This window comes from Ochotona princeps, chromosome 11 (assembly GCF_030435755.1).
Source record: "Ochotona princeps isolate mOchPri1 chromosome 11, mOchPri1.hap1, whole genome shotgun sequence".
NCBI lineage: Eukaryota > Metazoa > Chordata > Mammalia > Lagomorpha > Ochotonidae > Ochotona > Ochotona princeps.
This window is the reverse complement of record NC_080842.1, coordinates 72,951,218-72,976,678: the sequence shown is the minus strand read 5'-3', so window position 1 is coordinate 72,976,678 and position 25,461 is coordinate 72,951,218. Positions and strand designations below refer to the sequence as shown.

Sequence of the window (25,461 nt, the reverse complement as noted above, 5' to 3'; positions counted from 1 at the left end):
CAGGTTACATGTGGTCACCAGGTGCAAGGCACACTGAGGCTGCCCCTCACCTGCCTGGGCTGAGGCCCAGCCACCCATGCTCGGGCACGGATGCTGCGTCTGCGCCTCAGCCCACCCCTGCCTTCTCCTCGGGGCCCAGCAGAGATGTGGAGGGCCCGGCTCACCCTGAGTGGGGTCAGCCAGGTACCAACCTCAGTGCTTGGCCCTGGCAAGGTGGGGGCGGGGCCTGCGACAGGGGCGGGGTTTCACAGGGCGGGGCGGGGCCTATGGCGGGGCGGGGTTTCCCAGGGGAAGGGCGGGGCCTGGCTCGGGGCGGGACGCCAGGGGCCGGGCCTGCCCGGGGCTGGGTGGGGCCTGTGGCGGGGGGCGGGGTTTCCCGGGGTGGGGCGGGACGCCAGGGGCGGGACCTGGCCTGGGGCGGGGTTTCCCGGGGCGGGGCCTGGCCGGAGGCGGAGCCTCGCTAGGAAGCGGGCGGGGACGGCGGGAGCGAACTCGGGAACTCGGGGCGTCCCAGGAGCGAGCGGCTCGCGGCCCGGGCTCAGCGCTCCGGGCCGGGCTGGGCGAGGGCTCCTGGCGTGGAGGCCCAGGCAGGGCCCGCGGGCCCGGAGCAGAATCCGGCAAGGTAAGTCGGGGCCGGGGCTTGGGGTGCGGGACTGAGTCGAGGGTTGGGGCTGTCCGCTGGTCGCCTTGGCTGAAACCCGGGTGCAAGCGCTCCCACTTGTCCTGGGCACCTACCTTTTCTCCTTCACTGACCAAGCTGAGAAGCACCGCGTGGGCGCTGACTCACACTGGAGTGAGTGACTGATGGCCCGGGGCTGTGGGGCGTCTGTTGGCTGGGAAGGGGTGCAAGGGGCTGGGGCCATTCCCTCCACAGCGCCTGCTCCTGTCTCTGCCTTTCCACTCGGGCTCAGCCCTGGCCGCAGCCGTGCCTCGGTGTGGATGTGGCCTGGGGCGCTCAGGGAGTGACTGGTGGGGGCAGGTGGTCAGCACCCGTGTGCTCCCCAGGCAGTGTGGCCAGGCCCAGCCGTAGGGAGGGCCTGGGTAAATGTCGCCTGTTGTGGGAGAACTCAGTGTGCAGCATTCTAGGTGGTGGGCTGCGACCTGGTTCTGAACTGGCCCTGCTCGCGGCGACCTACATGACCCCTTCCCGCTTGGCCCTGCAGGACCCATGGAGGGGCTGCACTCTACGCCCCCAGATCTTTTCCCCAGAGAAGCTCACATCCAGTGCCCCTCTCCTGACAGAATGGGGGTAATGACCCTGTTTGGCTTCCTTCCTGGCACCTGGCTCACATCACCTGGCCCTCTGCCTCCTGCCAGACATATCTTGGCAGAGAGGACAGGTGGGCAGCCCAGCCCAGGAACTGGTGGTCAGGGTTGTCTTTGCAGGGAAGTGCCAACCTGCGGGATCCAGGAGGAGCCCACCAAGGACATGGCCTGGGACGGAGGGAGGGCAGCAGGCTCGTCTTGGCCCTGCCTGTTGACACGGATGGAGGAAGTTGGGCTCTGAGTCAAGCCCGGCTTGTCCATGCGGCTGTGTGCACACAGAGGCGAAATGGCCAGCTGGGCTCACAGAGAGTGGGGGAGGAGCCGGGCTGGCAGTCTGGGCAGGCAGCTGTGTGCCCTCTGCCAGGGAGCACGGAGCCCATCAATCTGCAGCCAATACCTGCTGGCCCTCACGGCTGCATGTCCTGGCGACTGGCGCGGACAGCTGTGTGTGAGGTGCAGGTCACCCTGGCAGCAGTGTCCCAAGTCCATCAAGCATGGCCAGCATTGGGAGCCACTTGGGCTGGGCTGGCTGTGGCCTTGGTCAGCCATGGACATAGGCACAGATATGCTAGGGGCCTTGGCCAGCGTGGACAGCTGCCTGAGGGACAGCTGTCCTTGCCGTGTGGTCAGGGGGAGGGCTGTCTGTGCCGGAGGAGACTGGCAGTGAGCAGAGAGGCCGGGAGGCTAGCAAGAAGGACCCTAGAGTGCCTTGCGTGGGTGGCCCTCCCTAGAGGGCCTCCTGATCCCTCCAGTCTCCCTGCCTGGACAGAGTGCAGGCCGCCTGACTCTCAGAGGGTAGTCATGGGGGACATCCCCGGGCACCCCTGTACCCCGTCCCTGGGGTATTGCTGTCCTCTTCCCTACCTCAGGCCTGGGTACAGGACAGCACATGGTACAGCGCCCAGGCTGGGTGGGCACAAACTCCTCAGAGCTGTGGGCCAGGAGGTCCCAGCTTCTAGAACTAGCACAGTATACAGCAGGATAGACCAGCTGCCTGGTCTGGCTGCGTGGCCAGGTCTGGGCTCTGGGCTTGTACTCCAGGGGTGGCATGGGAGATGGCTCGGCTTCAGCTGGGGACACAAGGGACTCAGGGCCAGGGGCTGCATGGTGCTTGAGGCTCTGTGAGCCCCCAGGAGGACCACAAGGACTGCCCGTCCCCAAACCCACCCCACACACCTCCAGGATGCCAGGGGGGGTCAGCCCTGCTTGTCCCCTCTGTAGGTCATGGGCCAGACTGGAACAGCTGGCCTTGAACCCACAGTCACACGAACTGGCTCGCAGCTGGCCCCTGGGGCTCTGAGGAGGGACATCAGCTGGGCCCTGCGGAGCGGGCAGGGCACCCTCCTGGCGTCCACACCTCCTGCCCCTGCAGCCCAAGCGTGATTCGGAGACGCAGCCCCGCTTCCTTGTGACTCACATGTTTGCTGTGTGCCTGCTGAGTCCAGGGTGGGGCAGCTGCCAAGCATGCTGCTGCAGGCGGCAGCGTGGGGCATGGGGTGCCTGCCTGCTCTTACCTGCCAGGGTAAGCCACGGCCTTGCCCCTGGGGTCTGCTGGGCTGGCAGGCACAGGCTGCGGGAGGGCCTGTGCCCCGCCCTGTGTGCTGGGGCCCAGTGGGCTCCCCCCGGGGCCAGGGCTCTGAACCAGCTCCTGTGGGGACAGCACAGAACATCCCCAGGGAGCAGGGGGTCTGCGTCCAGGGCCTGACTCACAGGCTAGGCGGAGATAAGAGATGGCCCTCCCCATGGGCAGTGGGCCTGCAGGCCCTGGGGCCCTGGGAAGTTGTATTCCCAGGCCTGGGCTCTACCGCCTGCCCTTCCCTATGCGACAGGCAGCCTCAGCCAAGGCGTGTTATATCTCACAGTACAGCCTTCACAGCCTGTCCTGAGCCAGGCAGCACTCTGCCAAGACCCCACCCTCCTGCTGACTGCCCCAGGCTAAGGGGGAAGGGTGCTCGGTGTGCAGGGATGGCCCTGGTGCTGCCCGGAAGAGGGGAGCCTCGGGCAGCGTCCAGAGCACTGTCCTGGCGGCTGGACTCTTGTCCCCTGCCCTGCGCCTCTCCCAGACTCTGGCCAAGACAAGGGCTCCGCCTCTCCAGCCCACCTGGCTTCCTCAGAAGGGGCTTTGATTCAGTCTTCCTTCCAGCCCGGGGTTTAATAGGACACCCCCCGGCCATGCCCCACCCCAGCCTGCTGGGCCTGGCGCAGGACGAGGGGTCTAAGCCTGCCACTGTCTTCCTGGACCCATCAGAGGATGGCAATGGCGGGCAGAGCAGTTCTGTTTCCATCACGGCCTCACCCTGTGCGGGCTGCCCATAGCCGGGAGCCACCCACTCCCTCCGGGGCTGGGCAGCCATGCCCACGGGGTGGGGGGATGGAGGCTGCCAAACATGAGGACATCCGCCAGGCCGCAAGCCACAGCTGACATGGCTGCCCTTTCGAAAGATGGGTGCTGGCCACAGAGGGGACCTGGGAGTGGGGTCTGGGGGGGAGGCGTGCCATGGTTGGAAGGAGGGTGCTGTGTAGGCTCCACCCTCTCGGGCCTCTGGGATCCCAGCTGCTTCCCCCGCCCTGGAGGCAGTGAAGGGAAGCCCCTTCCCCAGGAGAGCATGGCTTCACTCCCACCCAGCACACCAGGCCTATGGTGCTGGGTCCGGCTCTGGCGGTCAGTCGGTGAGAGGCTGTGTCCCTGGGGAATACCGGTGGATACCAGTGCCCAGTGGGGTCAGAGGGATCCTGAGGTCAGGCTTTGGGCAGAATGGGGACAGGAAACCTGGCCATTTGGGGATGTGACAAGGTGCAACTGCCTGCCCAACTGCTGGTACTGAGCTGCCAGGAACTGACCACAGCCCAGGGGGCCTCAGAGCCCTTGGTCAGGGCAGGGTGGTCTCGCTGCTGCCCGGAGCTGGCGGTGCTGAAGGAGGACACCTTGGCCTCCAGGGGGTCTCGTGGCCCCAGGCTCCTGTCAGCCTCTCCCCAGAGCCCACCCTGCCTTGGGACTTCACTGCTTTGTGCCCAGGCGCAGTGGCCACCCCTCCCTGCAGGTCCCTCCTGCGTCTGTGTGGAAGGAGGGGCATGTGCTTCTGGGGACCCACCCCAGCACATGCCGGGGCTGGGGGGCCTCCCTGTCAGCCCCCGACAGTGGGGGCTGTGGGATCATGAGTGCGTGGAATGACGGCCGCTTGGGGCACTGCTTGCCCTCTGGGGCCTGGTTCTGTTCTGGATGCCCAGCTGCAGCTGCCCAAGCCTGGACCATTCTTGCTGTAAGGTGGGAGCAGGGACAGGGGTCGTGGCCTGACTCCAGGAGGTTTGCCAGAGGCTCCTGTTTCCCAGAGGACTAACTGTCCTGGGCCGCGCCAAGTGCAGTGGTCGGTGGTGGCCGAGCTGCTGTGGGGACAGGAAGTTGCTGGGGAAGGAAGTGGGTTGAGAAAGGACCCCTGCCCCTCCCCCATCCCACCGGCTTTGAGAGAGGCTCTGCAGGGGGCCTGCTCTGGGCCCAAGCTTCCTGCCAGCCTGGCACTGGGCAGGCAGCCGTCCTGGGGTACTGAGACGCACCTTGGGCCCAGCTGGAACTGCCCATGGTGCTCTCGGCCCAGCCCTGGGCGAGTCAGTGAACATGGCACTGGGGAAGGGCAGCAGGCGCTGCGAGGTGCCAGGTGGGCTTCCCTGGGGTGGCAGCAGGAGGGGGCAGAGGGGTGAGGGCTGGACTCTGGGATCTGAGCCCACAGTAGTGAACTTGAAGATCGAGTGGGGAGCTGGAATGGGGGGGCAGGTAGACAGGTGTGTCCTGGGCACCCCTGTGGAGGGGTCTTTGGGAGAAAGGCAGACTGGTGAGCTGGGTGGCCTGGGACCTGGTGGTCCTGACTCTGTCCCCAGCCCAGGCCCCTGTCACCCCCTCCCCAGCAGCCCAAGTCCTCTCTGTTGAGTTTCCCAGCCGACAGTGACGTCCGCCCATGGCTGTCCTGCACAGTGCCCTGCCTGCGCTGCCTGAACTCCCTGCTCTGCCTCCCACTGTCAGGGACGGCCACCAGCCAGGGAGACCTCTGGGCTGCCACTTGAAAGCGTGGCCCCAGGCTCTGTTGGCTAGCAGCAACTGCCTGGCCCCAGCCTCGCACTAAGGAGCCCTGTGCCTGCTCCTGGGCACACAGTGGGGCCCAGTGGGCACTTGGCTGGCTCCATGCCAGTGGGACAACAAGGTCGAGCAATGAGGGAACCCAGACCTGCTGGCTGTCCTGTCCCAGGGCCATACTTGGAGCTGCGTCCCACCCCACCAGGGGAGCACCACACTGGGCTCTGGGACCCTGGGGCAGATTGGGTAGGGGATAGTTTGTGGTGGGAGCAGGAGGTGAGGAGAGGGTGGGAACAGATTGCTCTGGGGGGGCCTGGAGCCAGAGAGAGCTCAGAGGGCTCTGGGGACAGGGCCGGGCTGCGGGCTCAGAAAGAGGGCAGGACATGCATGGGGGAGGGTGCTCTGATGGCCTGGGCCGGGGGCCAGGCTGCGGTGAGGGGCAGGGAGGCTGGGCGCTGTGCCTCTTCCCGCCAAGCTCAGGCCGACTGCCAGACCCCTGTGTCCTCGCGGGGCCTCTAAACAATGGGGCAGTGTGAGGGTGTCTGGGAGCGTCCAGGTTGGCCTGGTCCCCGCTGGACCCTGAGGACAGGCGAGAACAGAGCCGGCGGCCATGAGTCATCCTGTCCGCCCAGGCTGAGGAGGAACACACTGCTCTCAGTTCCCCAATCCAGGGCCCAGCCTGCTGCTCCTTCCTGCAGGGGCTCCCTCTGGCCCCCTTCCTTCCAGGCCTGCTTGGCCCCTGGAGCTCCCTGGCACTGTAGCCCTGGCACAGCAGGGCCTGGTCACCTGTGCCTTGTGTCATTGGCCTGTGGGTGACCCGAGTGACCCCGGTTCAGGCATGCGGCCTCCAGAGACCTGCAGTTGACAAAAAACTAAAAAACTAAAAAAGCAGAAGGCAAAGGAACAGAATAAACTCCACAGGCAGTCTCAAAACCAAACCAGGGCCCGGCAGTCCTCTCCTTGAATGCCCCAGGATCCCACGTGGGCGCCGATTCTAATCCGGGCAGCTCCACTTCCCATCCAGCTTCCTGCTTGTGGCCTGGGAAAGCAGTCGAGGACAGCCCAATGCTTTGGGACCCTGCACCCGCGTGGGAGACCCGGAAGAAGTTCCAGGTTCCCGGCATCGGATCGGCACAGCACCGGCCCATTGCGGCTCACTTGGGGAGTGAATCATCGGACGGAAGATCTTCCTCTCTGTCTCTCCTCCTCTCTGTATATATCTGGCTGTAATAAAATGAATAAATCTTTAAAAAAAAAAAACAAACCAAAACAAAACAAAACAAAAAAACAACCAGAAAGACATTTTCAAACATTTACGGGCTGACGCTGTGGTGCAGCGGAGGGTGCTGCCCTCAGGCACTGACATCTCACGGGGGCGCTGGTTCGTGTCCCGGCTGCTCCGTATTGCTCCACTCCTTGCTGGGTGGACCCCTGCACGCCTGTGGCAGACCCTGAGAAGGCTCACGGCTCCTGACTCGCCTGGCTCAGCCCTGCCGTCGTGGCACTTGGGGAGTGAAGCAGTAACTGCAGGACCTCGGGCTCTCCTGGCTCTCTGTAGAGCTCTGGCTTCCATTTCTTCCTTACTTTTTCTTTTCTCTTCTTTCTTTTTCTTTCTTCTTTTTTAAAGATTTACTTCATTTTTAAAAAACACTTATTTTATTTTTATTACAAAGTCAGATATACATAGAGGAGAGACAGAGAGGAAGATCTTCCGTCCGATGATTCACTCCCCAAGTGAGCCGCAACGGCCGGTGCTATGCCGATCCGATGCCAGGAACCAGGAACCTCTTCCAGGTCTCCCACACGGGTGCAGGGTCCCAAAGCTCTGGGCCGTCCTCGACTGCTTTCCCAGGCCACAAGCAGGGAGCTGGATGGGATTAGAACTGGCGTCCATATGGGATCCCGGGGCGTTCAAGGCGAGGACTTTAGCCGCTAGGCCCAATTTACTTCATTTGTGTTGGAAAGTCAGATTTACGGAGAAGAGAGGCAAACGGAAAGGTCTTCTGTCTGCTGGGTCACCCCCCAAGTGGCCACTACAGTCAGAGCTGAGCCGATCCAAAGCCAGGAGCCAGAAGCTCCTCCAGGTCTCCCCCGCAGGCGCAGGGTCCCAAGGCTTTGGGCCGTCCTCGACTGCTTTCCCAGGTCACAGGCAGGGAGCTGGGTGGGAAATGGAGGGACAGCAAGCAGGGGAGGGACAGAGGGGGAGGGATGACATGTGGAGGACAGCAAGTAGGGGGAGGGACAGTGAGCAGAGGGCAGGGCAGCTCTCCGTACCTGGCCAGTGGCAAGGTCTCCTGTGGTGTGTAGGACGCTCAGACCAGAAGCCAAGCGCTTGGTGACCTGCGCCACGGTGCCCTGGGCCTGACCTGTCAGATGTCCACACTGAACACGGAACAGGTGCCAGGGAGGGCAGCAGGGCAGAGCACAAGGGGTGGAAAAGGGCGCAGGCCACTGGGCACACAGGGATTGGTGGTTGTGCCCAGGACACCCCCGGAGGAGGTGCAGCCGCCCTTGCCTGGGGCTAGCAAAAGCAGATGCCCATGGCGGCTGGCCCCAGCCTCTGCCAGGGCTGCCCCTAACTCCCTCCCCCAGCAGCCTCTTCCTGGTGAGCCGTATCACCTCTGTCCTGCTGCATGGCCTGCCTGGTGCTGGGCTGGGCTGTCCGAGAGCTCCTTGCTGGCCCGGCCTTGTGAACTCGTGGCTTGGTGCTCTGGGCCCTGTCACCAGCAAGCACAGCGGGGTGGGGGGAGAGGCCAGGCTCAGGCTGGGAGGGGAATTGAGCCCTGCTCCCAGGTGCCCAGGAGCCAAGCTGGGTTGGAGTCTGGGTACCGAGCTGGGGCGGGTCTGCAACCCTAACCGCCCGACCAAGGGATTCCTATGTGGCTCTGTCTCTCTCCGTCTGGGCCCTCCAGTCCAGAGCCGCTCCCCATGGAATTCCCTGGCCTGGCTTGTTCTTGGGCAGCATAGCTCCCAGCACGCTGGCTGATGTGTCACTGTGAGGGTGGAGCAGATGTCACAATGGTGTGAGTCAGAGGTGGCCCAAGGCGGAGGGCAGCTGCCACCTGGGGCTGTAGAGTAGGCGCTTGCCTGCAGGCGGCAGTAGCTGCCAGTTCGCACCAGCAGCCTTGGGGGCAGGAAGGCAGGGTGTGGCTGCAGCTGAGCAGGCCCAGCCCGGGGCTACTTGTCAGGTTCTCCATGCCGCGCTTCTCCCGTCTGTCCCCATCCTGAGGCCTGGGATGGTCGCTCCTGGGGAGGCCTCAGGCCTGTTTGCAACTTTGCCAAGGCTTTTCCTGGAGTGAGCACCAGAGAGCACTCCCTCCCCATCCCTCCTCCAGGGCCAAGAGGGCCTGTGGCAGCAGCAAGCCCTCAATCCTCCACTCCCTGCCCTCTGTGTGGTCCCGCCTTCCTGAGCTCCCCATAGGCCCTGTCCTCCACTGTCCCTGTGGGCCACGGAGGGCTCTACTGGTGCAGACCTCCCAGGCTGTGGGGCTGCAAGCCAGCTGCCTGGTGGCCGGGGCAGCAGCCTGCCAACTGCCTCTTCTTTCCTAAGTGCTGGCTGTGGGCAGGTAAGCAGACCCCATGTGGGAACCCCTGTGCCTTGGCCTCAGGAAAGGGGGAGGGTCCCAGCAGGGCCTGGCTGGTGCTGGCCTCTGCTCCTGAGGAGGCCCCTTGCCAGGTGGCAGGTTGTGTGCACTCCAGAACTGCCCTCTGGAGTCCTGCTGGGCCCAGCAGGTGCTCAAGTAGGTATGGGTAAAGGAGAGAGGGGCGGGGCTGGGCAGCAGGTGGGCTTGGGGGACTGGCCAGGGTCCAGCCGCCTTCTGGGGCTGCTAATGCTTCAGTGAAGGCCTCCAGTAGAGTTCCACTCACCATCTGGCCCCTGGAGACCGAGCAGCCATGCCACGCTGCCCAGCCCGACGACGACCACTGTCCTTGCCAGTACAGGTGGATCCCGAGGCTGGAAGTCCCCACGGGAGAAGGGCCCCCTCCTGCAGCCGGGGGGTCCCTGGGATGAGGAGCTTGCTGGGGGTGGGGGAGGTCTGCGGTTGCTCCTTGGGAGGTGTCCCATGGCTGTGTCATGCCCGGGACGGACACACAGATCTGTGTGCCCAGAACTGCCATTGGGAGGCAGACAGCGCCAGAGGACTGGCAGGAGTGTGCCAGAGGGGCCATGTGGGGCTCAGCTCGTCTGCAGGTGGAGTGTTCTAGGGGCAGAGGGCACCTCAGAGCCAGGGGAGGAGCTGAGCCAGGCCTGAGACCACACCTGCACCATCTTTCCCACCAGTGTCGTGTAGCGAGGCAGCCCCTGGGGCCCTGGGCAGGGCCTGGGCCCTCAGCTGGTCTGCCTGGCAGGTGAGGTGAACAGGAGGTCCCTGCAGTCCTGGCTGGGCAGGGCGGTGAGAGGGGGCGAGCCCCACCTGCACGTGGGTTGTACCCTGCGTGTTCTGCTGCCTGCGGGCAAGCAGGTGCGCATCCGTGCCGTTCCCCTCTCGGCTGCCTTGCGCCCCTCGGCCTGGAGCCCCTGTCCTGGTGCTCTCCCTCCCGGCAGCCTGCCCCTTCCTGGCAGACCTGGCCCTCATTTCCCTCTTGGAAATGCCTGAAGAGCCTGGCACACCAGGGAGGAGATCCAGCACAGTGGTGTGCATGTGGGGGTACTTTCCGTCCTGCTGGCACTCCACGGTGTCCTGGACACAGCTGCCTGCTCCCATCCTGGGCACTGGCTAGGTCTGATGCCTGCCTGACCCTTCTGTGGCAAGGTCTTGCCCCGTCCCCAGGGCTGGGGCAGCTCAGTGCACCCAGCACAGACCCTGGCATGGTGCATGCTGGACTCTAGCTCTTCAGAAGCACCTGCTGAGGTTCCCGGTGGGTCAGGGGCCCAAACACTTGAGCCATCCTCCGCTGCTTTCCCAGACACGTGTAAGGAGCTGGATTGGAAGTGGAGCCGCTGGGACTCGAACTGGCACCCGCAGAGAGCAGCTTAGCCACAGTGCCAACCCCAGGGGTGTCTTTTTGAGAGCCAGATTGAGGGGTGGGCTAGGCACAGGGCTCAGGGCTGATCATGACACCGAACCGTGTGCCCATCTGTGTTGTGGGGCTCTATGTGGGTTATGGGATACAGTGGGAACGCGTGGGAGGTCCTGGTGCCATGGGCAGGTTCTAGGATGGTGCTGCCTTGACAGCAATGAGGGGCCCTTCTTTTCCAGGTGTGTGGGGGGGACTGCAGGTGATGGGCCCTGAGTGGGGGCTAGAGCAGGCAGTGGGGGCTGCTCCCCTGCCCTTGACCAAGAGGCCTGGCTGCAGAGCCTGGGCGTATGACCAGGTGAGCCGCTCAGCCTAGCTGCGTGCAATGAGCCTGTTTTTCTAAGTCAGATCATGTGCATGGGTCCTGTGACTTCGCACATGGACACAGCTCTGTGACCCTCTGGGCCATGCACTCCCTTGGCCCCAGCTGGAGGGTCTGGACTGAAATCCCAAGGATCCTCAAAGGAGGCTGGAAGAGAGGGGAGCTGGGATCTTCCCCTCTTGGGGGTGCCCCACCTTCTCTGGGCTCGGCGCCCCTCCCCCAAGCCTTCCACACCTCCTTGGCATATCCAATGACTGAGCTGTGGGCTGGACATGCTGGCCCTGGGTCCTGGCATCGGTCCAGTGGTGCCGCTCCTCTCCCTCAGTACATTCTGCTCATCAGGGCCAGCCTGGGGCCTTGAGTGCCCGCTGGAGTTGGGGCAGGCGCTGGGAGCCCTGTGGTGCCAGGAAAGGGCCAGAATCTCCACGGCAGGCCCCTGCCACTGTGCTGCCATTTGCAGGAGAGAGAGAGAGAAACATGAAATTTATTTGTTTCTCAGCCTTTTGGCTGGCATCAACTGGAGAACAGATTTTCCATCTGCAGGCCCGCTTCCCAAATGCCCAGGGCCCGGCCAGGCTGAAGCCAGGAGCCAGGAGCTCCATCCAGTCTTCCCATGGGCGCCAGTCCCTGAGCCATCTCCTGCCTCCTCCTCAGCTGCTTGTTAGCGGGAAGCTGGGGTCAGGAGCAGAGATGGGACTCCAACCCCACAGCTGTGACGTGGGATGCAGTTGCCTCAGGCCACAGCTTCCCCGCTGAGCCAACGTGGCGCTGCCCCTGCTGACCAGGGCCCAGAGCCTTCTCTTGCTGTTTGACCGCCACCCCGCCCGGAGGGGACGGAGAAGGGGAAGAGGCCCCCGAGACTCCCCAGCGGACGTCTGTGGTCAGGTTTTAGCTGAAGGCGTCAGCTGCAGCGGGGGTTGGGGGGAGGCCAGCGTTATGCTCACCCCCAAGTGTCCGGCCTGCTGGCCCACAGGGGACGGCGAGTGTTCCGGTGCCCAGAACAGGCCCCTAGGCCGCAGGTCTGGGGCTGTGGACACAGCTGCAGAGGCAGAGGCCTGGAGAGTCTGGGTCGGCCCACATCCAGGCTTCGGGGGGACATGGACTGCTGCCCAGCCTTCTTGGAGCCATGCCGCAGGTGGAAGGTGTGGGTTGGGGGACTGTGTCCCATGGAGTGTGTGAGGCATCTCTAGTCCCAGGTCACCCTCAAATCCTGCCATGATGAGATCCCAGCCCCCGAGAGAGCTGTTTTCTCCTGCCACCGCTCCCTCCAGGGCTCCCATGTCCCTGTCGTGGAGAGTCAGGTCCAGGGGAGAAAGGTGAGGGGCTGACCACCCACCAGCCTGGGCAGAGCGGCCCCAGAAGGACGGGGTCAGGAGGGGGTAACAGGAGTGTATCAGATATCAGCAGAGCTGGGGAATGGGGCAGGGTGATTGAGAGGTGCCTGGATTTGGCCTGGACCCCAGCCTTCAGTCCCTCAGTGTCAGGCCCCCGAGGTGGCCAGCTGGGCGAGAGACTCACTCCTCTGTGTGGCCTCAGAGGGCGAGGCCAAATGTTGGGGGAAGGAGCTGGGGTTGTAAGCACCCCAGGTGGACTACAGCGCTGGCGTCATGCTGTGCCCGTGCCCTGGACCCTGAGGCTTGCCGCAGAGAGACAGCCAGGGCACGGGGCTTCCTCCCTTGAATCTCGAGGACCATGGTCTGTGACCACAGTACAGGGTGGGGGGGAGCCGAAACCCACAGATGGAGCAGTGCTGACACGGCCCAGCCCTGGGCCCCAGGTGGCTTTCGGGATCCCGCAGGGTGGAAGGCAGGAAGTGCTGGCTCAGAGAGCCAGCAGCCGGAAGTCTCGGGCGGAGAGGAAGTCCTGACCGGCCCACTTGCAGCACCTCGGGCAGCCTGGGCCTGCGGCCTCACATGCTGGGGAGATGCAGATCCCAGCCATGCCCAGCTGTTCCCAGCAGGTCAGCGGACAGGAGAGCTGTGAGTTGGCGTGGTGGCATCAGGTCAGCGGAGTGGCTGGGTACTTGGGAGGTTGGGGTAGCTTGGCACCTGCTGATCTGGGGAGGCCCCTGTGGGAGCCATAGCCCCTGTCCAGGCTACCAGTCTGGCTGCATGGGGCCAGGGCACCCTGCCTGGGACGGCCTTGAGGCCTTGGTCCTGTGTGAACACACGCACTGTATGTGAGTGTGTGTGTGTGTGCTGGGGGTCCCTGCTGCCTGCCTAGGACTGTACAGAGAGGGACCCCCAGGGTATGTGCCTTCCCCCTGGCTGTTGGTGGGTCTCTGGCAAGGCTGGTCAATGAAACTTTGCAGGAAACTTTTGGTTTTGATTCTCCAGAGAAATGTTTTGGGAAGAGGAAGGAACGGAGGAAGTGAAAGTGCACACATGAGCCTCCAGTGGGAGAACCCCACGGCGGGTGCCCGCAGCGCGAGACTGTGCCCCGGGGTGGCGAGGGCTCAGCACGGCGCCCACAGTGTGCCCCGGGGTGGCGAGGGCTCAGCACGGCGGGTGCCCGCAGCGCGAGACTGTGCCCCGGGGTGGCGAGGGCTCAGCACGGCGCCCGCAGCGCGAGACTGTGCCCCGGGGTGGCGAGGGCTCAGCACGGCGCCCACAGTGTGCCCCGGGGGTGGCGAGGGCTCAGCACGGCGCCCACAGTGTGCCCCGGGGGTGGCGAGGGCTCAGCACGGCGCCCACAGTGTGCCCCGGGGGTGGCGAGGGCTCAGCACGGCGCCCACAGTGTGCCCCGGGGTGGCGAGGGCTCAGCACGGCGCCCACAGTGTGCCCCGGGGTGGCGAGGGCTCAGCACGGCGCCCACAGTGTGCCCCGGGGGTGGCGAGGGCTCAGCACGGCGCCCACAGTGTGCCCCGGGGGTGGCGAGGGCTCAGCACGGCACCCACAGTGTGCCCCGGGGGTGGCGAGGGCTCAGCACGGCACCCACAGTGTGCCCCGGGGGTGGCGAGGGCTCAGCACGGCGCCCACAGTGTGCCCCGGGGGTGGCGAGGGCTCAGCACGGCACCCACAGTGTGCCCCGGGGGTGGCGAGGGCTCCCTCAGCTGTTGCTCAGCTCCTGGGAACCCTGGCTACATGGGGATGATTCTGCTTGCAAGTGTTGGGGTAACAATGTGGGGTGACCCCCGAGAAGCATGGAGCCTGGCCCAGTGAGTGCCCTGTGTGCCAGGTCAGGGCCCTGGCCTCTTCCGACCTCACCTGTGAAACAGGTGCAAAGTGGGGGGTTCAGGCAGGGCCCGGTGGGCTGTGAGCTCTCAGGTAGAGTGAGAACAGTGGGGTCTTGTCAGCCTGTGCCGGCTGTGTGTGTGTGAATGCTCGGATATGTGGGAGGAATACTGTGAAGGGGTGTGTGTGAATGCTCGGATATGTGGAAGGAATACTGTGAAGGGGTGTGTGTGAACGGATGCTTGCAGATCTATGAGTGCCTGCGTGTGTGCAAAGTATGGGTGAGTGTGGAAATAAATATCGTGTAGGCCTGTGTGAATGCGTGTGAGTACGTGTGTGTGATTGTGTCGTGGGACTGTGTGCACTTGGGGAATCCAGCCTCTGCGCCCTGTGGCTGGGACCCCCTCCAACGGGACTGGCCTGGCCCCCACCCATGGTGTGTCTCCATGGTCGCTCACCACGTGGCGGCTGGGTCTGCAGGTGTTGTGGGTGGGAAGAGCCCGCCCACCTCAGCCTGGTCTGCAGGTGTTGTGGGTGGGGAGGCTGCAGGAGCACAGCCCATCAGTCTTGTGCACGCGTGTGCAGGCACATGGGTGTGAGCCAGGGACCCTCCCACACTGGAGCTGTGCAAGTAACACACATGCATGGACTTAGACACGTGTCCACGCGTGTGCACAAGGGCACATGTCAGGCCTCGGGCCAGTGCTGGGGAACCCAGCATGGGGGCTGTGCTCCAGGGAGGAAGTCAGCAGGAGCTTCCTGGAGGTGGGGTGCTGGCAGTTTAAGATGTGCAGGAGCTGGGGCAGGCTCTGGCCACCAGGTCCACCAGCAGTGAGGCCCCGAGCCCAGGCAGTGTTCTGTAGGGGCTCCGGGATCCTGGTGGCCACCACTATCTCTGGCCACTTGATGCTGACTTGGTCACTTGGAGCTTCAGGCGATACACTGGGTGGCTGAAGCCTGGAGGAAGATGCTGTGGAGTTGGGGTGGGTCTGGCACAGATTCACCAAGCGTGGGGGGCAGGTCCAGAAGGGGTCGTCAGGAAAGGTCCTGGGCAGGCCCCCAGGACGCAGAACATGCCACTGTGGGGTGTGCTGGGTGGACAGGCAGGAGGCGGGGACCGGGGAAGGGTGATGGCAGGGAGAGGCTGGGTTTGTGCGGCCGCAGGCAGAGAGAGGGGCGAGGCTAGGGGCGCGCCAGCCAGAGCAGAATCAACGCGGCACAACTCCCGGGGCGCCTGCCAGCAGCCAGGAGGTCAGCCTTTGGACTCCCCTGCTCACCACCCTCGGGGGACACGCGGTGTAGCTGAGACCTGGACGCCACTGGCAGGGACTCGCGGCGCGAGGCGGGCCCACCGCCTTCACCTGCCCCGCGCCCGCCCCGCGAGGGGCGGAGCCGCTCCCGCCCGGCCTGGGGCGCGGCGGGCATGGCGGGCGCGGGGTTGCGGCCGCGGAGCTGGAGCCGGCCGGAGGCGGGCGCGGGCGCCGAGGCGGGGCCGTGTCGATGCGCGCAGGGCCGGGCTGCGGCCCGAGGACCGGCCATGCCTGCCGCGTGGACGCCGTGAGTACCGAGCGTGGAGCCGGGACTCGGACCCGGACCCTGCTCATGCTTCCCGTGGAGACAAAGGCGGGCGAGGGGCCGTCCGGGCTGGGCTCTGTGGCTGTGCCGACAGTGGGCGTGGGTTCGGCAGACCCTCTCCTCACCACGGTCCTTGTCGTGGGCCATGACTTTATTCTGGATCCGACTCGGTTGAGGGCGGAATTTGCCTGGTGGGCAGCCGAAGCTTGGGGGCCAGCGGGTGAGCTGGCCGCCGGTTGATTAATGGGACTGCAGCATCTTGAAGCAGCCGTGGCTTGCCTTCTGTGTGTGCTTCCGGGTTGCAGCTGCAGTGGCCCGGCGCCTGGCCCTGACCCTAGCTGCACGGCCGCAGGCTCAGGAGGGCGGGAGGGCAGAGCTGGCTGGCCCTGTGCCTGTGCGGTTGGGATGGGAGGGGATGAGGATCGCACGCAGGATATGCCTGGCTGGGGAGTTCTGGGAGGACAAGCAGGGGCTGTCGGTGCGCAGAGGACAGACACTGGACATGTGGTTGTGTGGTGCCCAGCAGGTCCCAGGCGGGGCCAAGGAGTGATGCTCCAGGCTGTCGGATGGACCCCGGGATCCCCACGGAGCAGAGCCCAGAGCTGGGGGAAAGTTCCCAGCTACTAGCTCCACTGCTACCTGGGCTCGGGGCCTCACTGCTGGTGGACCTGGTGGCCAGAGCCTGCCCCAGCTCCTGCACATCTTAAACTGCCAGCACCCCACCTCCAGGAAGCTCCTGCTGACTTCCTCCCTGGAGCACAGCCCCCATGCTGGGTTCCCCAGCACTGGCCCGAGGCCTGACGTGGCTGTATCCCTTCATCTTGGTCCCCCAGCCTCCTTGGGGCTCTGTGCTCAGTAGGCAAGGGCTGGACAAACCAGTAGTAGTGGCTGGACGTGGGTCTCAGGATGCTGCGTGTCAGCTGCGTGGTCAAGCAGGTCAGCTGGTGAATTCCCCCAGGGGCCTACTCGGATGCCAGGGTCTTTGGGAAAGCAGTTTTTCACCTCTCATCGCCTTAACCGGCCTGCCAACTCTCGGCTCTTCACAGTGGCCCCTCCGGGTGCTGCCGGCCAAGCCAGTGCCCTCCAGCACGCCCTGGCTGAGTCGAGTCCCTTCTTTGGTTGCAGCCTCATGGCGGCTGAGGAGACGCACTGGCCTGTGCCCATGAAGGCCATTGGCGCCCAGAACCTGCTGACCATGCCCGGGGGCGTGGCTAAAGCCGGCTACCTGCACAAGAAGGGCGGCACTCAGCTGCAGCTTCTGAAATGTGAGTGCCCCACTGCCCCTTCTGCTTCCTGCTGGGCCGTGGTCAGGGACCCCCGAGGTCAGCATCCCTTGCCCCCCAGGACAGCGGTAGGGTCCAGCCGTGTGACTGGGTAAAGAGGTTGGGTAGGCACCGAGTGGCCAAGGGTGAGAGAACCTGTGTGCCCAGGCAAGACCCAGCTGGGCACTAACCCTGAGTGCCCTGGGATTCGGGCTCGGGACCTGGGCTCCCCAGGTTCCCAAGATGGATGGGCAGGAAGTCCCCAGGCCTGGGAGATTCCTGAGGGTGGGTAGAGAGTGTCCGGGCCTGACCAGTGGGCATTCCGTGCCTTTACCCTGCAGCAGGGCACCCCAAGCTAGAGTTGGTTTCCATGGGAGTGCTGGGTGGGGTGGTCTCCTGTTGGCCTATCAACGGGGCATGAGGGAGTGCTGTAAGTGACCAGTGCCAGGCCTGGAGGCTGGGCAGTGGATTTGGGAGCTCTCGGTGCCGCCACCCCAGGGCTCTCATCGGACCTTCGCCCTGCCAGCCTTTCCCCCTATAGCCTCTGACCACCTTTGGCCCTTCTTGGTGGCAGCTCCTCCCCCATCTACCCCTTCTCTCAGGCAGTGGACCTGCCCTGGGGTGGTGCCTACCACTCCTGTTTGGGGAGGGAGCAGCCTGTAGGCCAGTTGGGGAGGCTTGGCTCCCATTGGTGGAGGGCTCACCCTGGATAGCTTGCCCTGCTCCCTGCTGCGGAGGGCTCACCCTGGATAGCCTGCCCTGCTCCCCACTGCGGAGGGCTCACCCTGGATAGCCTGTCCTGCTCCCCGCTGCAGAGGGCTCACCCTGGATAGCCTGCCCTGCTCCCCGCTGCGGAGGGCTCACCCCGGGGTGCCTGTCCTGCTCCCCACTGCGGATTGCTCACCCTGGGGCGCCTGTCCTGCTCCCCACTGCGGAGGGCTCACCCCGGGGCGCCTGTCCTGCAGGGCCCCTGCGTTTTGTCATCATCCACAAGCGATGCATCTATTACTTCAAGAGCAGCACCTCAGCCTCCCCCCAGGGCGCCTTCTCACTCAGTGGCTACAACCGGTGAGTGCCCGTCTCCCGTCCTGCCTGCCCTCCTAGCTCCCAGCCACCTCTCCTTTCAGGCTGCCTCACAGAGCTGGGCTGGGGCAGAGCTTGTCCAGCCTCGCTGGGGCGGGATGCCTGTTCTTCAGAGGCTCTCTCCCATTCACCCATCACAGCCTCTAGCCAGGCAGCTCCACCCTAAATGATGTCTCTGCCCCATGTTTCCCTGGCTGCTGAGTGCCAGGGGCCTGCCTTCAAGAGCTGGCAGGCAGCCAGAGCCCTCCAGGCTGTTAGCTACTGCCGGGTCCTCCTTGGCCTTGGGGGCCTGCAGAGCAGGGTCTGAGGGCTGACCCCACCCAGCTGTGGTCCTGGCTTGTCGGCTACTTCGGGGCCCAGCTGCTGTGGCCTTGAGGGTGTGTGGCATCTATGACACAGCTGGGATGTCCAGTCCCCTTGCTTGCAGCCTGGCTTCAGCCATCGCAGTGCCAGGCCCTTGGACTCTGGTTGGGTCAGGGAGGGGGTTGGTTACAGGGCCGTGTGGGCAGCATGCAGGCACTGGTCCCCTTGGGAGGGTCAGTTCCTCTCCCCACATACACTGCTCTGCAGCCTCTGGTGTGTGCCAGCCAGGCTGTGAGTACCAGGCTCAGGGGGCAGGTGCAGCCGTGCCCTTGGGAATTGCCCAGCCCATTAGGGCCTGAGGAGACCTGACCAAGCCCCTGATGGACTCCTGAGCAGCTGCCCAAGTCCCTGACTGGCAGGGGCAGCCCTAGGTTGGGAGGACCCCTGACAAATAGACCTAAGGCTGAGGCAAGGCAGAGATGGTATAGGTGGGCAGAATGGCTGAGCTCTGCACAGTGCCCCCACCAGGAAGCCCTCCTGGTCTCTGACGACCTCTGTCCACCTACCGCAGGCCTGGCAGGGGCTGTCCAGCTCTGTCCTGGGCGTTGACCTCTGGCCCCTACCCTCAGGGTGATGCGGGCGGCCGAGGAGACTACGTCCAACAACGTCTTCCCTTTCAAGATCATACACATCAGTAAGAAGCACCGCACCTGGTTCTTCTCAGCCTCCTCGGAGGATGAACGCAAGGTGCCAGGGCAGGGCTTGCACAGGTGCCCGCTGGGCCTGTCCGGGCTCCATCCTGGGCTCCATCAGGCAGCCTTAGGCAGGGGACTGACACAGCCCCAAGAGGGCTCCATGGCCTGGTGCTGATCCTGCTGGGGCGCTGTAGAGCTGCTGGGCAGGGAGGTGAGGAGGCGGGGTGGGCTGGCCCTAGGGGGCACCGTGCCCACAGCAGCCCTGGCTGACCCACAGAGCTGGATGGCCTTGCTGCGTCGGGAGATTGGTCACTTCCACGAGAGGAAGGAGCTGCCCCTGGACGCCAGGTTTGTGTGGGTGTTGGCCAGCAGGCGTTGGTCAGGCCACGAGTGTGCACCGTGTGTGTGTGTGTGTATACAGGTGTGAGCATGCATGTTTCTGTCCCTGTCTGTCATCTCTGAGTTATTGGCAGCTGCTGGGCAGGGTCACTGGGGCTTCTTGTCTTCCCCACCCAGGGAACAGAGCCTTGGGTTCCCAGAGCCCAGACACCCGGGCTTGTGCAGTGTCCAGGGAGCCAGCTTTGTGGCGTCTCCGGGCTGAGGACCTGCCCGGAGAGGCCGGGTGCTTACACGGCTGCCCTGCGCGTCCTTTGCTGACCTTCCGGGCTCCAGGGCCAGCTTTGGTACCATGCTGACTGGGCCTCTCAGAACAGCAGCCTGGCTGGTCAGGGTGGTCAGGACTGCCATGCTCATGGGCAGGAACCCCCAACAAACGTGCCTGTAATTGTGGGTGTGTGCTTGTGTGAGGACTTTGTGCGTGTGTTTATCCCTATATGTGCCTGTGTATACCTTACACATGCGTGTGCACATCTCGAGGTCTGTGTCCTGGCATCCGTCCATGTGTCTGTGTGCATGTATGTGTGTACACATGTGTGTGCAGTCTCGAGGTCTGTGTCCTGGCATCCATCCACGTGTCTGTGTGTGCGTGTGTACACATGTGTGTGCAGTCTCGAGGTCTGTGTCCTGGCATCCATCCACGTGTCTGTGTGTGCGTGTATCTGTCCCTGTGCACCTTATGAACATGTGGATCCACGTGTCGCACTCCTGGTCCTGCCCCGTCCTGCATTGCAGCGACTCCAGCTCAGACACAGACAGCTTCTATGGTGTCGTGGAGCGGCCTGTGGACATTAGCCTCTCGTCATACCCCACGGACAATGAGGGTGAGGCTCTCCGCCCTGCCGCCCACTGTCCCTGCCTGCTGACCAAGACAGGACCGAGGTCCCCTTAGGGGGGCTGTGCCCCTCTTCTGCCCCTCTGGCAAAGTGGCAGTGGCTTCTTGGCTGCTTTGCAGCCTGAGTTCTGGGCCTTGTGCCATCACCCGTCCCTCCACAGGAGCAGGCTGTGTGTGGCCGCAGCTCTGCCGCACATGGCCAGGCCCAGCCGCCCGCACCTCACACTGGCCACTCTCTTGCAGACTACGAACGGGACGACGAGGATGACTCCTACATGGAGCCTGACTCCCCTGAGCCCGCGAGGCTGGAGGGTAGGTGGGCAAGGGGGCCTAGGCTGGCTGTGCTTGCTGCCCACATGGGCAGGCTGTCAGGAACTGTCACAGGGAGGTGCAGGGCTCGGGGGAGAGTTTGCTTCCATCCTGTCCCTCATCACCTCACTCCACACCCCTCGGACTCTCCCTGCATCCCTTCCCCACTTTCCTTGATGTCACTAAGTCTTAAGACCAGACTTGGCATCCTCTGGCGGCCTGGCTCTGCCCCTGCTGCCTTCTCCGTTGCACAGCTGCTGCTGGGCTCAGTGCACCAGCCTGCCAGCCTGCCAGCCTGCTGTCTGCCTCGATTTCCCTCCCCCATGCGTGGGATTCCCCAGGGCTCCTGCAGACTGTGCCTTACTCCCCCTCCCTTGGCCCGGGGTCAGGTCATCCTCCCCAGACTATCCCCAGACATTTCATCGGGGGCTCCAGGATCGCCCTGCTCCCCAGCCTCACACTGGGCACCTGAGCTGCACCTGCCCCGGTGCCTGTGGCCCTCCTAGACCTTCCCATGACTCAGGGGCACCCAGGACTCATTCCCTGGGCGATGGCCAAGTTCCCTGAGTCCTCCCTCCAGTCCCAGCTCTCACCCCTGCACCCCTGGAAGCCTGGTCATCCCCCACCAAGTCACCTGCACCTCAGCAAGTTGAATGGATGTTGGGAGGACAGGTGGGGTGAACTAGTCTGGTCTGGGCTGCCTGCCCAGTGCTGGACTACAGAGGGTCCTGGCCCAGGAGACCTGGCTGGTGCTGCCAGCAGACGGTAGTGTTGACCAAGTTTCCAGCCTACAACACCGGCCGCCTCTGCTCTGCAGACCTGACCTGCCCACCTGCCTACCCACCACCGCCTGTACCCACGTCCAGGAAGCCAGCCTTCTCCGACTTGCCGCGTGCCCACTCTTTCACCTCTAAGGGTTCAAGCCCCCTGATACCACCGCCACCCCCGAAGCGTGGCCTCCCAGACTCTGGCCCAGCCCTGGAGGACTCTAAGAGGGACCCGCTGGGCCCAAAGAGGGCTGAGCCCGGCCTCAGGGTGCCCGCTCCCTCCCGGAGGATGAGTGACCCCCCTGCAGGCACTGCACCCCCTGTGCCCAACCTTCGGAAACCTCCCTGCTTACGGGAGAACGCCGGCCCCAGCCCGGAGCCCTGGGCCCCCAGTCATGGTGTCAGCCCTGCAGCCTTGGCCGCTGCTGCCGCCACCTCCAGGAACTGTGACAAACTCAAGTCCTTCCACCTGTCTGCCCGGGGGCCACCCACCTCAGAGCCCCCACCGGTCCCCACCAACAAGCCCAAGTTCCTGAAGACAGTGGAGGTGGCCCCGCCAGGGCAGGTAGCCAGGCCTGGACTCTTCGCGCCCCCAGTGGCTCCCAGGCCTCCTGCGCTGAAGCTGCCCATGCCTGAGGTCACCGCCCGGCCCACAGTGCTGCCCAGGCCAGAGAAGCCAGCGCTTCCGTGCCTCCAGTGAGTCTGCGCCATGGGGCATCGCGAGGTGCCCTGGCTTCCCAACCTTTGGGACTCCTCCTGGGCCTGGTCCCGAACCAGGCATTGCAGCAGGGGTAGGGCAGTTCCCAGATTGCCTCAGGATGCTAAAGTGTCCAGCCCTGCCCTTGAGGACTGCCCATTCTGCTGGACAACGACTTTGGAGCTGGTGGTAGCCTCAGGGATGCTGGGCCAACTGCCTGCCGCTAGACGGGCAGCTGGGGCTGTGAGCTCTGAGCCAGCGTGTTCTCTCACATCTTGGGCCTCTCCAGCCCCACCTGAGGCTCTGGCCATGGCGCTTGGGGTCATCATGGCTGCCGCTGGGCCCTCTGTGTGGCCCCATGAAGTGCCTCCTGCTTTGGAGCTGGCAGTGCCAGGAGCACCGGGTGTCACCCTCACTCCCGTTGATTAGTGTGGGCCTGCCGACCCAGTGTCCTTGATGTGCCTTGCCGCGCCCTTGCTCCCGGGGTCTGTTAGCATCTGCGAGCCCCTTGCTGTCCCATGGGAGTAGCTGGGGGGAGCCCTTGGCATGCTCATCCGATTTCATGAGGGACCACAAAGGGCTGGTAATCCGTATTAGTAGTCTTGCTGGGACCTGCGTCTGGGCCACAGGCACAGGGTGGTGGGGAGAGTGTGTGCCGGTACCCAGGGTTTGGCTTGACCCACAGCCCAGTGCCCATCCTGGCCTGGTCTTGTGCTCTCTGGCTCTGGCGGCTCTGACGCCTTACAGGCCTCTGGGGTTTCACGCACAGCTGCTGGCAGGGACCAGGGCTGGCAGACCCTGGGTTCTGGTGCCAGCTCCACTGCATCTTGCTCTCTGCCTGGCAGGAGGTCGCCCCCCGACGGGCAGAGTTTCAGGAGTTTCTCCTTTGAAAAGCCCCGGCTGCCCTCCCCAGCTGGCACGGAAGGGGTGGACTCGGACGAGGACTACGAGAAGGCAAGGCTCAGTGTGGTGGGGCCCCTGGAGACGGGGACCTGAGGGGACCTGAGGGGACCTGAGCACTGAGTAGAGCCCTGGGTCCTAGCACAGGGTGGCTGTTGGTGGGGGTCGGGCGGGGACCCTGCCTGGCCAGCAGGTGGCCAGCAGTGGGAGAGCTGCAACCTCCAGGGGCCTTGAAACTGAGGGCTCAGAGCTCTGAGCAGAGCCCTGGATCCCAGCACTGGGGGGCTGCCGGTGGGGTGGGGCACTCAGACCTGGCCAGTGACCTCTGCTGGCCTCTTCCAGGTACCACTGCCCAGCTCGGTCTTCATCAACACCACAGAATCCTGTGAGGTCGAAAGGTCAGCACCCTCTTGCCTCTGTGGAGATGAGGTCGGGTCCCCCTGCCTTCCAGCCTCTGGGTCTCTCCCACGTGACGTGATGTTGGGCAGCCGCTGGTCTGAGTATAGCGGGAAGCTGGGAGGACGGTGGACCCGCTTGGCTCTGCTGCCGAGCCTGCTGTTCCCAGAGTGGGAGGGCAAGGGACAGTGTGAGAGGACATGAGGCCGGCAGCCACGGAAGACTGCACCCTCAACACTTGCATTTTAGGCTGTTCAAAACCACAAGCCCCCAGGGAGTGCCCCAGGACGGCCTGTACGGCATCCGGAACTCCTCCACCAAGTCGGGGAAGGTACACCGTCTCCAGCTCCCCATCACCCCATGGGGCCTTGGGGCTCTGCACCGGCCCAGGGACCAGCTGGCTGGGCTTCTGGCCCAAGTCATCTGCCACTTCCTTTGGGGTCCTCTGGCAGCTCCTCCATTGTGGGACTGGGGGCACCCAAGATTTTGGAGGTGGTAGAGATGGGGGGTTGGCCAGCACACCCTGTATCCCCCTGAATGTGTGTGACATGTATGACCTCACCCAGTCACGATTTCCCTGTGTGTCTGCTGCTATTTTGGGTCTCACAAGGGGCTCTCTGAATGCAGGAGCCCCAGGGTGAGGCTCATCCCATCCCTCCTGCCCCATCTGCCAGGGCCACAGGACCAGCCTTGGCGTTCCTGCCTGCCCCAGCAGCTCTCCCAGGTTGGGCCTTCCGCAGGTCCCCCTCTGAGCTGAGGGGTTCACCTCTCACTCCCCCTCCCTATAGGTCCTGGTCGTGTGGGACGAAACCTCTAACAAAGTGAGGAACTACCGCATCTTCGAGAAGGTTAGGGGGCCTGACCTTCCCCTGAGGGCCCAGGTTGGGGGTGTCCCAGGCCCCAGGGCTTGGTCAGCGACAAGGGGCTGCAGGTAGCAGGTGGTCTGAGCCTGGCTGCTTTGGAGATGAGCCCTCTCGCTACCAGCTTCTCTGCTCTTTCCTTGGTTAACTCTCTGCCCCTCCTGGAGCAGTCCTAAGCCCTGGCCTTCCTTCTAGATCCGGGCTGCAGGCTCCAGGGAGGTGGAACTTGGGGAGCTCTGTTGCATGACAGCAGGAGACTCGGGGAGCACAGGGCAGCCAGGAGCAGAGCACGTCGTGTGGATTACTGAGAGGGGCCTGAGGCAGCATGCTGACTGTTCCCCCACCTGCAGGACTCCAAGTTCTACCTGGAGGGTGAGGTCCTGTTTGTCAGCATCGGCAGCCTGGTGGAACACTACTACAGACATGTACTCCCTGGCCACCAGAGCCTGCTGCTGCGGCACCCCTACGGCTACGCCGCACCCAGGTGACACCTGCCCTCGTGGCTCCTGGACAGAGGCGGCCAAGTCTACCACGACCCCGGGATACAAAGGTGGAGACTGTCTGAGTAGGAGGAAGAGCTGCCGCAAGCAAGGGCCAGGCTTAATCCGGGGCTTCTTCGTGCAGTTGGGCCTGACCCTGCTCAGCGGCTGCAGAGGACTGGAGGACTCCCTCCCTGCCTCGGTCCTGCATGGTTGCACCCTCCAGCACCAAGCCCTGCCTGACCTTCACAGACAGGAGCCGGGGCTGGGAGCTGGGCAGGGCTGGGGCTGACCTGAGGGCCCCACTGGAACACTAAGATGCAGGCTCTGGGAGGAGCTAAATAAATCAGAGGTGACTTTTGCTGTGTGGCTTGATGGGGCAGGAGTGTGCTAGAGGAGGTCCCTCCCAGTGATGTCTACCTGGTGACTATAGCAGCTCCCAGCAACTCCATGAAGTGGTCTCTGCGTCTTCCAGGACACAGACTATAGAGTGTCTCACCAGATACACAGTTCTGGCATTCTGGGATCACAGCCTACAGTCGGAAGGGCCAGCTCTGTGGCCGCTGGCCAGGCCTCAGCAAGCAGGCTGCAAGGCTCCCAAGCCTCCAGGTAGCTCCCGGCTCAGCCGCCCCTGGTTGGTCCCTTCACTTGCTGCAGCCTCAGGCTGGTCCCTTGGCACAGTCATCGAGGCTGTACTTTTCATCTTTCAAAGATTTTTTAGAGAGAGAGAGAGATCTTCTGCTTTGCTGGTTCACTCCCCGAGTGGCTGCAATGGCTAGCCCTGAGTCTGATTGAAGCCAGGAGCTTCTTCCAGGTCTCCCCCATTGGCGGCCAAGCATTTGGGCCATCTGCTGATGCTATCCCAGGTGCTGAGAGCTGGGTCAGAAAGTGGAGAGGCTGGGATTTGAACCAGCATCCATAGGAGAGGCTGGTGCTCCTATGGTGCTCACACCCACAGGAGGGGCTCGTGCTGTGGGCGGCAGCTTTACTGGTGCCAGGCTGAATGTCTCATCAGCCCAGACTTAGCTATGAGAGTCCGCCTGGCAGGGTCCCCAGAA

General features: G+C 64.1%; 1 protein-coding gene across 3 annotated transcripts; it reads left to right on the top strand.

Moving 5' to 3' along the window:
- Positions 1–569: 569 nt before the first annotated feature.
- SH3BP2 (SH3 domain binding protein 2) lies at positions 570–24,763 on the top strand. Of its 3 annotated transcripts, none has more exons than XM_058670344.1 (13): positions 570–622; positions 16,547–16,686; positions 17,649–17,751; positions 18,699–18,816; positions 19,042–19,112; positions 19,896–19,984; positions 20,239–20,307; positions 21,122–21,767; positions 22,614–22,722; positions 23,011–23,066; positions 23,314–23,395; positions 23,853–23,912; positions 24,275–24,763. In XM_058670344.1, exons 2-13 carry the CDS (start codon positions 16,551–16,553, stop codon positions 24,410–24,412), a joined length of 1,677 nt encoding a protein of 558 aa, XP_058526327.1. In that variant the 5' UTR covers positions 570–622; positions 16,547–16,550; the 3' UTR covers positions 24,413–24,763. The 3 variants fall into 3 exon arrangements, with proteins under 3 accessions (XP_058526327.1, XP_058526326.1, XP_004579295.2); XM_058670343.1 differs by lacking the exon at positions 570–622 and adding an exon at positions 12,520–12,675; XM_004579238.2 differs by lacking the exon at positions 570–622 and adding an exon at positions 15,255–15,403.
- Positions 24,764–25,461: the final 698 nt, after the last annotated feature.

Coding starts and splice junctions, on each gene's coding strand:
- SH3BP2 (XM_004579238.2), top strand. CDS start 15,270: ATGGCGGGCGCGGGGTTGCGGCCGCGGAGCTGGAGCCGGCCGGAGGCG. Junction 16,687..17,648: donor TCAGCTGCAGCTTCTGAAAT/GTGAGTGCCCCA, acceptor CCTGTCCTGCAG/GGCCCCTGCGTTTTGTCATC. Junction 23,067..23,313: donor GAATCCTGTGAGGTCGAAAG/GTCAGCACCCTC, acceptor CTTGCATTTTAG/GCTGTTCAAAACCACAAGCC.